General features: G+C 36.5%; 2 protein-coding genes across 2 annotated transcripts; both read left to right on the top strand.

Annotated features, from left to right (window-relative positions):
- The first annotated feature begins 10,929 nt into the window (after positions 1-10,929).
- On the top strand, positions 10,930-12,968 carry LOC131072772 (ankyrin repeat-containing protein At2g01680-like). Its single transcript, XM_059213788.1, has 4 exons — positions 10,930-11,386; positions 11,491-11,608; positions 11,657-11,906; positions 12,000-12,968. The coding sequence occupies exons 1-4, from the start codon at positions 10,930-10,932 to the stop codon at positions 12,966-12,968; spliced, it is 1,794 nt and encodes a 597-aa protein (XP_059069771.1).
- Positions 11,578-12,003, top strand: LOC131072798 (ankyrin repeat-containing protein NPR4-like). The gene has a single exon (XM_058009056.2). It carries the CDS (start codon positions 11,637-11,639, stop codon positions 11,934-11,936), a length of 300 nt encoding a protein of 99 aa, XP_057865039.1. The 5' UTR covers positions 11,578-11,636; the 3' UTR covers positions 11,937-12,003.
- Positions 12,969-13,297: the final 329 nt, after the last annotated feature.

Raw genomic sequence — 13,297 nt, 5'->3', positions numbered from 1 at the left:
TACCCATGTTGAGAATGATGGATTAGATTGGAAAGATGATTAAGATGAGGATAGGACTTGGCTTTGAATGATGATGGATTGGATTTGAATGGATTTGGATTCAATTTGATTTGATTGGACATGATTTGATTGGATTGGTCCTTGGATTAGGACTTGATTAGATTGGATTGAATTGGATTGGATTGGTCTTTGGATTAGGACAAGATTGATTTGGATTAGGATGAAAACTTAGCCTTTGGATTAGGACTTAGATGGGAATTGATGATGGATTGGATTTGATTGGATTAAAGGATTGGATGATTGATTGATGGGTGATTGGATAACCAGATTAGAAAGATGGATTGATTGATTGATTGATTGATTGATTGGAATTTTGGAGATTTGTTGGATTAGAAGAAGAATGATTATGGAAGGATGGATAGATAATAGGAGGAAGAAAGGGGAAGGCTACCTAAAGCTAGATGAATGATTTGGACAAAAATTTTGGTTGAGGAAGGATTCTTGTTTGGATGGATGAAAGTGGATTCAGGATTGGAGAATTGCTTGAATAGATAGAAATGGATTAGGGATTTGATGATGACAAGATGGAACTTGGAAAGAGGGATGATTGATTTGTTGGAGGAAGGATGGACTTGGCAAGAGATATCAAGCAATGAATATACGTTGACCATACAGTGCACTATCCTACAAAGTTGGATGAGGAGGAAAACCTTTGCTTGCTGACTCAGGTACACACCCAATAGCTAATCAGCATACGGTCGTTGAGTCTCACACAAAATATTCTCAATACCTTATTAGCTAACTCCAAATGCTAATGGGAGCATGAAATGGCAAGCCTCTTGGGGAAGTTACTATCTCCCTTGCACAAAGATTATCCACCTTTTAGAGGTGAACTGGGTGGCTTCTATTCCTAGGGTTCTTAGTAAGGATTTCTGTTCAAAGACTACCCCTTGTAGTCACACAAGCGCGATTGAGGCCTATAGCCCTAAAAAGTACCAAGCATAATGGTAGTCATGCAAGCATCATTTATGTTAGGATAACTAGTGAACAACTAAGAGGGGGGGGTGAATCAGTTGTTAATAGATTATAAATTTTAATTCCTAATACAACCTTAAACAAATCAAGTACCAATAAAGCACATAAAGATGCCGGTAGGAAAAAATACCGATAAACATTACAACTTAACAATTAACTAGATAATCAATGCAAAGTAACCATACCACATAACACCATGATTTGTACGTGGAAAACCCAGAAAGGGAAAAACTATGGTGGGAAGCCTACCCACAGTCAGATGATACTTCTATAGAAAGTATGTGTTACAATGAGGGGCCTACACTTGTAGGAAGGCACACTGCCTAGAGCGTACTACTCATTACAAAACAGTCTCACTGACTACAAAGAGGCTACAACCATCTCAAGATAAATGGACAACAATCCAATAGAGTGAACTGCTAGAAATAGCATTTACCATGCCTGATTACAGTCCTAGTTAAGCTCAGTGTCGGAGGACTAAATCCTCTTCTGAATCCAATTCAATCACCAATGATCGACCAACTCCTCTACCTGAATGATATTACAATATTTTCACATTACATTCCTTGACCATGACCTTTTCGATAACCATGATACTTTACAAAGAGTTTATACCTCTTATTTATACAAACCCTAAGGCCTAAACCAATTAGGTCGGCCACATAAAATATATTACAATAAGATCATTACATAATTCCATATTACAATGATATGCCATGTCGTCTTAAATCCATAAATCATCTCAAGGCATCCCGATAACATGTAGAGTACACGTTAGCATGATACTGGTCCATAACCTAGATAGGTACTAGACCTGATCTGGGTCCACCATGCCAAATCAATATCTTCAAACAGTTGAAGCACGATCAAAGAACATCTTCAGTGTCCTGAAATCCATGAAGAAGTTGCAACACCAACTATGCATCTTGTCATGAATCTTTAATGAAAGCTTTGTCAATAAAGCCTTAAACCAGTGCCAGTAAGGGTTTACCAGAGTGTATGATAGCATCCGATTACCAAGCAAATACCAACTGACCCAAACATGCTCATGGAGCATATAACACATGAAATCAAACATACTTTACTGATGCAAACATGTTGGAAGTGTCCAACAGATAGTCTCTTCTGCTGGTAACACTAGATCTTCTACCGATAACCAACCATAACAGCTAGTGTTGACATCAATGACAAAACATCAATGCAACACATAATCAATTCATCCATAATGCCAACAATTTAGACCTCAAGGGGCCCTACAAAGTGCTCGATATGAGTATAAACTCAAATAGCTTTGTCCTCCAAGATTTTTATCTCCAAAGGCCTATTTATTATAGCGAGTTAGAATGCTTGGGTTTTAGCCGTACTCACTTGGGTCATTCCCCTCTCACCAAATTAGGAGGGCAGGCCCACTAAGGGTAGACACACAACAAACTAAAAAAGATTTGAGGGTCTAGATTTCTTATTGTCTATGTAGACAAGAGAAAACTTTCCTACCTCTAGACTTCTCCCAAGCACATCAAACAAGTTTTTCCTTTTACCCCTAATTAGATCTATGTGCCTAAGAAAATAATTAAAAGGAAAACACAATGTTTTCTTGTATCTCCTTAGGCAACTTGCAAAAACAATGGATTAGTAGTTTAGGATTGCATCTTGGACCAGTCGAAAAGATCTTGCAAAACTGAAAATTCTAATTACTAGACAAAGGTCTACAGAAACAACGCTCGTGCTGTTCTACAGACAGTCGCACTGAAGCGCCTGTGCAAGCATTGAAATGCCTGCATACGCACTGCAGCAGGACCCAAAAATAGAAAATGGAAAAATAAAGAAAAGTATGAAAAATTCGAAAAATCTAGAATATACCTAAGGAGGACGTACTTATCTGATGAAATTCACGTCGAAACATGTGCACTCGCATCGAAATAGGTTAGTAGAAACAAAACAAAAATTTAAAATTTAAAAATTTAAAAAAGAGCGGGATTCTGACAAAGCGCACGCACTATTCGCAGAGCACTCACACTAAAGCGACACATCTAAAATAAAACAGAGGATTAGGTACAAAAGACTAACTATTTTTTTTTCCCCTTTTTAGTGTGTTTTTAATCACTAACTATAGGACAAAAAGAGAACGTGGAAGAATAGAAGAGAGGAAAATGGATGAGATGATGTTATAGGCGTACGCCTTGTTCCCACAACGCCCATGCTAATCTGCAGACCTACAAAAGGGTGGGTTAAAAAAATTAAATTTAAATCGCATGCACTTTACGTACACGTCGAAGTCTGTAGCGCTCATGCTGATCCTGTGGTGGTCGCGCTAGTTTGCAGTCGGTCGTGCTATTCTGACACATGCGACTAAAAATTCACAAAAACATTAAATTTAGGGACATGGGTCCCACCGGGCATGCCCAAAATGAACCAAGGGGAAACTAGGATGAGAGGCAAATAGTTAGTTTGGATGGAAATATGCATAAAATATCAAATAAATACAACAAACACCATTATACCTTAGAAGCCTCCACTTGTTCCTCGGATTGAGCTTGATGAAGTGAAGACTCCCCTTTAATTGCTCCACTTGATGTGCTCTTTTTCTTGTTGTGGATGTGGATTGCTCTCAAATGCTCAACAAGATTGATGGATTAAGGATTTGGATTTGGATGATGGATAAAAGGATTTTATAGAGGATTATGAGAAACTATGATAGGAGGAGAAATTGGCAGCATAAGGATAGATGAATGGAAGACCCCTTTGAGAAAGAAAGATGCTCCAATTAATAGTTTGGAGGAGGCCAATGGAGGGCTAGGATTGATTTTCTTATGAAAGGATAAGATTAATTCAAGATAGTGGACATGGATCAAGGATGCATTGGAGAAATAAAAAGGAATATAAAATTCTTTGGGAAAAAGGGGGGAAAACAGATTTGAATTTCAAAGAGAGGATGCATAGGGGGATTCAAAGAAATTTGAATTTCTTTGAGAGGTTCAAGATTGATGTGACATGAGTGGGGGAATTTAAAATTGGAGAATAATGATAAGTGGGATTATGAGAGATTCTAAAAGAATTAATTAGGTTGAGTGGGGATTAGGAAAAAGTGATTTGTAGGAATCACATGACTAGGCTAGTTAATTAAAATTAATTAACTGAGTGGGTTTAGAGGAAATAATTATTGGAGGGACTTTAGAAGAATAGGGAAATAACTAATTTATTTGATAAATTAATTATTGGATAATAGTGACAAGATTAATTAGATTTAATTAATACCGAGAGGAATAAGGATAACACAATTAAATCAATTAATTACGCTGACAGACTTAAATTGATTAAATATTGATTTAATAAATTTTAGGTGTCTACACCCACTGTTTTTCCTTTCCCATCCTCTCGCAATTTATGGTTATGATTGCATATAATTGCACAAAACTGAGCAACTTTGGCGATCCGAGAAGAGCACTACTATGTGGCTTAAATCGTTCTCATGTCTTCACGGCTCTCATTTTTCCCCTCAATGTCATAATGGACTTGTTTGTTTATGTAGTTCCAAAGCTTAAATTATATTATTCACTTGACTTTGGAAAGTATATAGTAACAATGTTGAGGCTTCCTTGTGATTGCATTTATTTGTGCATTGCTTCTTGTCCACCTTTTATAAACAAAAGTCTTCTATTTTCTGGCAAACTTTCACATGGTTCCATCTTCTATTTGGTCGCAAGGAAGGTAGAGCGCATATAATTTCTACATTCTTTTTCTATTTAATATTATTTTATTTCTTGTGGGTTTTTATTTCTCTTTCCATTTATTTACTTATTTTGTTGTTTATCATCTATTTTAAAAAAAAATATTTAGGTAGTTTCTTATTAAGATAAACGGGTTTTACAAGGACCTGAAACCCAAATCCATCCAAAAAATAAGCAAATGATGAAGGATCCATATGGTAAAATATTATTTTTGTCTTGCATGATCTTCTGCAGGTTAGTCATGAGTTCCTTTAGCATTACACTGCATAGATCATAATAGACATCCTCCTTGACCATCTGATAATTGTTGGAATCCAAGAACATTGAGAGGGGGGGTGAATCAGTGTTCTACCGGTAAAGTTAGTTTTTAACTTATTCCTTATTAACCAATTCACAGTAAATAAAATTAGAATGCATACACAAAATAACACAATGAAAGGCAACACCATAACACCAAGATTTATACATGGAAAACCTTGCAAAGGGAAAAACCACAATGGGGATGATATCCATAATATCTATATACTTGATCAAGGTATACAAATATTACATAAGAGGATCTGCACATGCAGAAAGGCCAATTGCCTAGAGCTCACTACTCAGACACAAAAATATAGGAAGTCTCACTGACTTACAGAACATTTACAAGTGTTAAAAAATGAAAGTAAACTTGTAAATAGCATTTGACCATGTTGGATAAGTTCTGGTGAATGCTCTGATAACCTCCTCTATATTTTGGTTTTCTAATACTCTATTCTGCTACCGGTTAAGTTGTGCACATGAAACTGCACACAATCGCTTCCAATCACATACCAAAATGATTACAAAAAATCACTGAAATATTTGCAATCAAAGTTTTGCATTCCATCTAACACATATGATCTATCGTTGAGGTGATCTTCTTAAATATCCTTCTAACTTAACCATGTTGGCTTCAACAAGAAATATAAACAAGTCAGTTGTCGAAACATGATGAAAATCAAACATAAATCCAATGACCATGTCGATCATCACACGTTACCACCAAAATACTTGAAGACATAATCAAGATCAAAAGATTTTCTTAGTCGGGTCCTATCCATTAAGGGGTTCTATATACATGTTACCGGGATGAGGACAAGTTACCAGGATGAAGTGAGTGTCGGTGTCAGTGTTGGTGCCGATGTAAAGAAATGTGAATACCAATACTGGTTAGTGCAATGCATGCCAGTTAACCAAACAATGAAACTATTTACCCTAAGATGATGAGTTGTCATCAATGACAACCCATAATACCATAAACACTTGCAGGATCAGTGTTAATTGCCAACATTTGAAACATCGGTTTCTTTAGTTCCTTTATGCTCTCAAATTGATGCATGCAAATGAAAACTTGACCAATTGGTCCAAACTAGAACCACAATTCAGTCTTTGTTTATGTTTCTCTCAGGAAGATATTTATGTTCAGGGGACACTTAAATCTTGTCCTTCAAGCACAATTTCTTGACTTCCAGTTTTGTTCTTGTTGGAATTTCAAGGAATATTTTTCAATCACAAATTTGCAAATAGGAATGTTTTACAATTGCAAGTTTGCAAATAGAAATTTTCTGGTGTTGCAAGAACCATGTGGATTAATTCTTTTTGTCCTTGCTTGGAAATATTCTAGTCATGAAATAATTTTCCCTAAATTTTCCCAGAGCTAAATCAACTTCCATGGAATAGGATTGTTATGAGCCTGGGGCAATTTGAACAAGAGAGTAGTGGTAGCCAAATTCACCAATGCTTGCAAGAGAGAGGGTTAATTTTGCCAATACTTGCAAGAGAGCAAGGACATCCCTAGTTTATGTTGAATTTATCAATGCTAAAAATGCCTTGGTCTTGATGCTTAAATGATCTTTTGGTGATAACCTTCTGTTGTCACTGCTTTAGATTTTGTGCTAGTGGTTGCCTTTTGCAAATCACTATCTTTCGCCTTTTGTTGTTGGGGATACATTTTTACATCAAGTTTGCTTAAATGAATTTCAACCCAGAACTCAAGAAATCTTATTGTTGATCCTAAACACTTTGGGTGTTGGACCTTCATACTAATGCTTCTAACTTTTCAACATATTTGGTAATGGGTAATTTGAATTATATGGTCACTCTATGAGAGTAAAATCTTCCCGCAACTTAAGTAGCAACTTCACATACATGTGTGTGTTTGTATCTTTTTTAAATGAAAGAAAGGATTTGTGAGCTCTTGATGGAACTTTTCTACACAAGAATTCTTTTGATTAATAGCTCTGCAATATTTTTATTGCATGATAAGAAAACAAACCTCAAAAAAATAATTCTTTGAGATTCATTGTGTCTAGCAACTCTTGATCTCTGTATGAAATCAATGTATAAATAACTTAATCAAAAAACAACAATACAGTGTTCTTAATTGTTTATTTTACTTCTTTCAAGGCATATCTATTTATAAATGAGAATAGGTTTTTTTGGGTATGAACAACTATCATTGATATGATATTAGACAAATGTCAAATCATTGAAAGCCTGCCATGAAATGAAGAGCTTATGGTAGGGTCCTTGGCTAGTTTGGGCATATAAAAGAGAGACCCTATTAAGTAAAATGAACAATATCCATAAATATTCTTGTGGGGAAGAAAGTGATTTTACTGATAAACTGTAATCTATTGAATCTTATACACTCAAATCCAATAAGTCATAAGGAAATCAAAATAATAAGAAATGGCATTCATCCACACACTAAAAAAGAAAATTAGAAAAAAACAATTTTGATTTGTCCAAATGGTCTATAAATGGCATTCTCTCCAAGAGAAGAAATAATCATTCTAACTTGAATACATGCATGTATTTATAATATCATTCTAACCATTGTGGATAATGTAATATTTGGCCTTACATAATTGAGATGTCATCTCTATCCATTGATCATGTGGCATTAAATAACCAAGATGGGATTCTTTTTCTTAGTAAGGACTTCATGGGAATTGTCATCTTGTACGGAGAGAGGACATGGGAGCAAGTATGGTGAAGGGAATTGGCCCTCTGTGCTATTAACCAAGGTCAAGGTGAGATGCTTGTTATCAGCAATGGCATACCCTAGAACATGTGGATGACTCCATAGGTTTGTACAACACTTGTACTTGTCCAATAACCTTGTACTACCTCATGTATCACTATGGAAGATAATTCAATTCCATAATTGGTACACTTCCATTACAATCTTCATAGGTTTTTCGTTCGTGTGCATCTACACATAGAAAATTTATATACTCCTCCTTTCACCTAATCTTCTATGGGAGTATGTAGCATCTAATCTTTTGGGGGACACTGTTTTATACAAGTTCATGTTCATTGTCTCTTTTATTTTGAGAGGAGTGTGCAACATCTAATCTTTTCAGGGATATTGGTTTATACAAGTTCATTGTCTTGTGATCTCTAATGTGTAAATAAAACCAAACTCTCATAGATTAAGCTGATGGGTTTTAGTTTTTACATGTTGTCTTGATATGCAGGTATATGTAAATTGATCAATATTATCATCCTGTCCAAGATTTTGAGTAACCTGATGGTGACAAACTTATGATTATAATTGTGTATGAATTGATCACTATTAACAATAATTTTGGGGATGATATGCTATATATCTAGCTCAAGTTTTAAGAGAGCACTTTTTACTTTTTTGTTCTCTATTTATTGAAATGATTATTGAGAGATAGTGATAATTAAAACACAATGAGATATCCCACAAAAATAAAATATTAAATTCTTAAAATTGTATTTGTTAAATTATAGGCATTTCATAAAGTTTTGGAATTCTAATTATTCTCTTCTTTAATAGGGAAAAATTACTTACAATAGAAAGTTTAAGTATATGCAATTACGTGTACACTATCATAAAGCCATAGACTTCTAATTATTATATTCTTTGATATAGGTTGCATTCTCTTTGGAGCACTATGCAAAATTTAAAAAATCCATACAACATTAATACAAAGACATAACAAGCTCACCTACAATTGCTCTCATAATAGAAAGGTTAAGACTTCTAATTGTTTTTGTTTTTTTAAGAGAAAAAATATGTACAATAACAAGTTTAAGTATATGCAATTAGTTCTATACTCAAAAATTTATATAGACTTCTAATTTTTCTACATAAGTATTTACAAATAATGGACTTCTAATTTCGATGCATTTGAATGTCAAGATATCCAAACAATAAAGAAAATTGAAAAAAAAAAATGTACCAAATTATATAATAAAATGATACATGTGTATAGACCTATACGTTAATATAACACATTATGTAATGTTAAATTTAATTCACATCTTCCTTTATTTACCTTTTGGCTTATCCCTTGCACCTCCTATGGTTGCAAATGCTAGTATTACTAAAATCAATGCAATATATAGAATTGAAATTATAGAATATACATTTTCTGACTCATTATAATCTATTTAATGGTGATTAGGAAAAAAAAGAAAAAAGAAAGAAAGAGTGTGAAAAGTCGAGCTTACTTTATTGCTTGGAATATCTAAAGAAAAGCTAATTATAGTGACAGTGGCGCCCTCCCGCACGGTAGTATTGGTGAAACTACTCATCTGCTTTATCACTAAGATTAGGTCGATAATTGTTGGCTGCACTCCCTTGGCTTTTCTAGTGACATGCTAAGTGGTGCCCCGCAAGAGTATGTCGATTGCATTGAGCGTTTGTATTGTCGGAGCAAGGCTTTCATGTTCACATCTATCGGCAAGGAAAGAGCGGAGAAATTGTGAGGGTGTGGGAAGGTAACGGTCGAGAGATTCCATGACAGGCATAACCAGCGGGAGAAGAGATGAATATGAAGGAATTTTAGTGGAAACGAGGAAGCGATACCTCTCTTCTATTTCATTTAGAATGTAAGCTGAAAACATAAAAGAGGTCTTCCATACTTAAACTATTATGTAGATAAAAGTGGTTATGGAACTGTTGTACTTGTTATTAAACACTCTTCAAAATTAGATCAACCATTTACACATATATATCCATTCATATAAGTTGAATATATTTTTATCTTTTATATGTTTACGAATTAGTAAAATGACATTATTATGTTGATCAAATTCATTGTAGAGAAATTATTTCAAAATATTTCTTTTGTTGGACTAGATAGGACAATTTTTTTCCATCGAGTCTCAAGAGAAGTGCTTGAAAATTGACAAATGAATAGGCACTTCTAGAATTTTAGGGCACTCTCAAATGTAATGGTATGGTTGTATCTTATGCAAAATGCATCAAACTTTGTTGTTACTTTAAATATTTAAGCACATTTCATCTTCAAATTGTCATAGATCTAACCTCTAATGTCTAACTTCAAGAAACGAAAAGTTAAAAACAATCTTTAAAGACACAATGAACACAATGATAAGCTCCCACCTACTTGCTAATTACCAAAAGCAATCCTACAATATTAAACTGCAAAAGGATCCCGTATTCCTTGATAGAAACAAGCATGAGCTGGATCACCAAAAAAAATTTGATACCATCTCAGATCTAATACGAAAAACTTCAATACCGTGCAAGATTTGTCAATGAGACTAACAAATGTAAGATACCAATACCGGGAAGAATTTCAATAGATGAATGATAAAGATAATCAGAAATTGTAAAATACAATATGATAGCTATTCCAAAATAGAGGATGGAATAGAAACAAATGGAATGAAATGTCATCACTTTAAAAGACTAGAAATTAAGTATACGAACAATATATAATTGGATGCTCAAGAATCAACTAGACTCACAAACAATTATAAGATTAAAAAATAAGAAAATGTATGCTCTCTACTTTCCTTGCAACCAAATAGAAGACGAAACCAAATAGAAGAGAGACTTTTATTTATAGAAGGTGACAAGAAGTAACGGGGAAACAAATGCAATCACAAGGAAGCTTCATCGTTGTTACCATATACTTCCCAAAGTCAAGTGAATAGTATAGTCTAAGCTTTAGAGCCACAGAAACAAATAAGGCCATTACAACCATGACGGGAAAAATGAGAGCCGTGAAAACATGAAGAACGGTGTAGCCACAGGATACCACTCTTCTTGTATCGCCGAAGTTGCTCAGTTCCGTGAAATTTTAAGTCAGTCATAACTATAAATTGGCAGAGGATGGGTAAGACAAAACAGTGGAAATTGATGGATTCGAGAGTTTTTGAGGCTGCCCATTTGGGAAACATAAATGCCATTCGAGATTTAATAGACGAGAGTGCTGATGTTCTGGAGCAAGCCACCAGTTCCAGCCATAATTCAGTTCTACATGTGGCTGCAAGAACTGGACAGGCAGATTTCGTGTCTGAGATTTTGAGAATCAAACCTGAAATCTTATCCTACGTCAATAGTAAGCGAGATACTGCCCTGCACGAAGCTGCAGGAGAAGGACATTCGGCTGTTGTGAAGGTGTTGTTGGACAAAGACCAACGTATTGCTTACAAGGTTAATCAGGATTATGAAACGGTCCTCTTTCTTGCTTGCAAGGAAGGCCACGTTCATGTGGTTAATCAATTGATTCAAGTCGCTTCCTTGCTTGCCCTCGACTCTGAAAAACCAGACGAGAGGACGTCTCTTCATGCTGCATCAGCCAGAGTACACGAAGGTATTTTCATTTAAGAAAAAAAAGAGAGATTTTTTTAGTTAATTTATGGACTGAAGACATTAGACCTTTAATTTGACAAATTTGTTTAATTATGGTGTGGTCAGACATAGTAAAGGAGCTGATTAAGGCGAGACCTGGGCTGGTCGGAAAAGTGGACAATCAAGCAAGCAGCCCGTTACATTTAGCTGCGCCACACGGCCATCTGGAAGTAACTAGAGCATTGTTAACCGCCGATCCTGAGATTTGCTAAATGCTCGATGGCTCTGGCAGAACGGCTCTCCATATCGCAGCGATGAAAGGACAGCTCAGCGTTGTTCATGAAATACTGTCCTTCAGGCCTGACTCTGCCGACTTGCATTCCACAGCTGGTGAAACCTTTTTACATTCTGCAGTGGAGGCGAACCAGATCGAAGTTGTCAAGCACGTGGTTGACCTTCTTGACACGTCCAAGCTTATCAGGACAAAAGACAACGAGGGCAATACAGTCCTACATGTGGCTACCAGGAAAAAACTCAAGCAGGTAAGTAAGCAGTGGCCCACAATTAGGTAGCCCTCCCGTATTGAGAGATTCTTGCTTTATCATATAAATTTTAATGGATTGAGGTGTTTGCAGATGGTCCAGTGGCTGGTGACGTGTACAACTGTAAATGTGAACGCAGTGAACAAACAAGGGCTGACGGCCCTGGATATCTTGGAGAAAGAACCGGCTCATTCTGGAGCCATGATAATTGGGGCTGCGCTCAAGGAATTCGATGCGAAGCGCGCCTACGAACTTCCTCTGGAGCGCTTCAAGCGGGACGACCTCGCTCTCAAACGCAGCGTGAGCTCAATTAATCACCACGTTCGTGTTCATCATTTCCAGACGGCCAACACGAGTAATCGAGTGAACGGCATGGCAAAAGAACTGCGGCAGCTGCACACAGAAGGAATAAAAAATGCAGGGAACACTGTGACTGTGGTGGCGGTGCTCATCGCTACAGTGGCCTTCGCCGCCATGTTCACCGTGCCGGGCGGCTTAAAAAACGACGGCGATGACGAAGGCACTGCTGTGATGGCACACACCGTCGCCTTCAAAGTGTTTGTAATGACTGACACCGTGGCTTTATTCTTGTCGCTTGCTATAGTTCTGATTCTGGTGACCGTGGTGCCCTTCCATAGGAAAGTGTTGATGAAGCTTTTGTTCTTCATCAATAAGATTATGTGGGTGGCTGTTGGATGCACTGCCTCGGCTTTTCTGGCTGCAGGTTATGTGCTGGTGGGGCCGAAAAGTATGTGGGTTGCAATTAACATGTGTGTCGTTGGAGCAGGAAGCATGGTGTTTATGTTCACTTCTCTTGCCTGGCTGGTTGCTGGCCATCAGATGAAGAAAGCCCGACTCCGGAAAAGTAAGAAGCGCGGAAATGGTGAGCGTGTGGGAAGGTCAAGATCGAGAGACCCTGAGGCAATCATAACACACTTGGGAGAAGAAGAATGTGAAGCCAACTCAGGGGAAACGAGCGAGAGATTTCCTCGGAGACGGATCCATTCTTCTTCTGACTCAGACTTTGAAAGCTCTGAAGGGAACGGCTTCCACCCACTGTAAACACATAAATATTATCAATGGCTAGTGGCTTTGATAGAAAGTAGGAATTTCTTCCCAACCTCCTCTTTTGAAAAGTCTTCACCGTCTCTGTCTTCAATCTCACGGTCGAGGTCCCCATCTTTTCAAGGTGGAAAATACTAATATTCTGCTTATCTTTATAGTACCACTACTCTTGTTTAATATTGGTATTCAATCAACTTAATTTCCAAGTTTTACTGTGATTAAATTAACTTCTGCACATTGGATTTTGTAGTATGCGAGTCTTTAGATTACCAAGAAAAGACAAATGGCACTAAAACACCGACAGCTAATAGCATCTTGGTATAGTT

This window comes from Cryptomeria japonica, chromosome 2 (genome assembly GCF_030272615.1).
Source record: "Cryptomeria japonica chromosome 2, Sugi_1.0, whole genome shotgun sequence".
NCBI classification, from domain to species: domain Eukaryota; kingdom Viridiplantae; phylum Streptophyta; class Pinopsida; order Cupressales; family Cupressaceae; genus Cryptomeria; species Cryptomeria japonica.
Note: the sequence above shows the minus strand (reverse complement) of the source record. Positions and strands in the feature narration are given on the sequence as shown.

Coding starts and splice junctions, on each gene's coding strand:
- LOC131072798 (XM_058009056.2), top strand. CDS start 11,637: ATGCTCGATGGCTCTGGCAGAACGGCTCTCCATATCGCAGCGATGAAA.
- LOC131072772 (XM_059213788.1), top strand. CDS start 10,930: ATGGATTCGAGAGTTTTTGAGGCTGCCCATTTGGGAAACATAAATGCC. Junction 11,387..11,490: donor ATCAGCCAGAGTACACGAAG/GTATTTTCATTT, acceptor TGGTGTGGTCAG/ACATAGTAAAGGAGCTGATT. Junction 11,907..11,999: donor CCAGGAAAAAACTCAAGCAG/GTAAGTAAGCAG, acceptor AGGTGTTTGCAG/ATGGTCCAGTGGCTGGTGAC.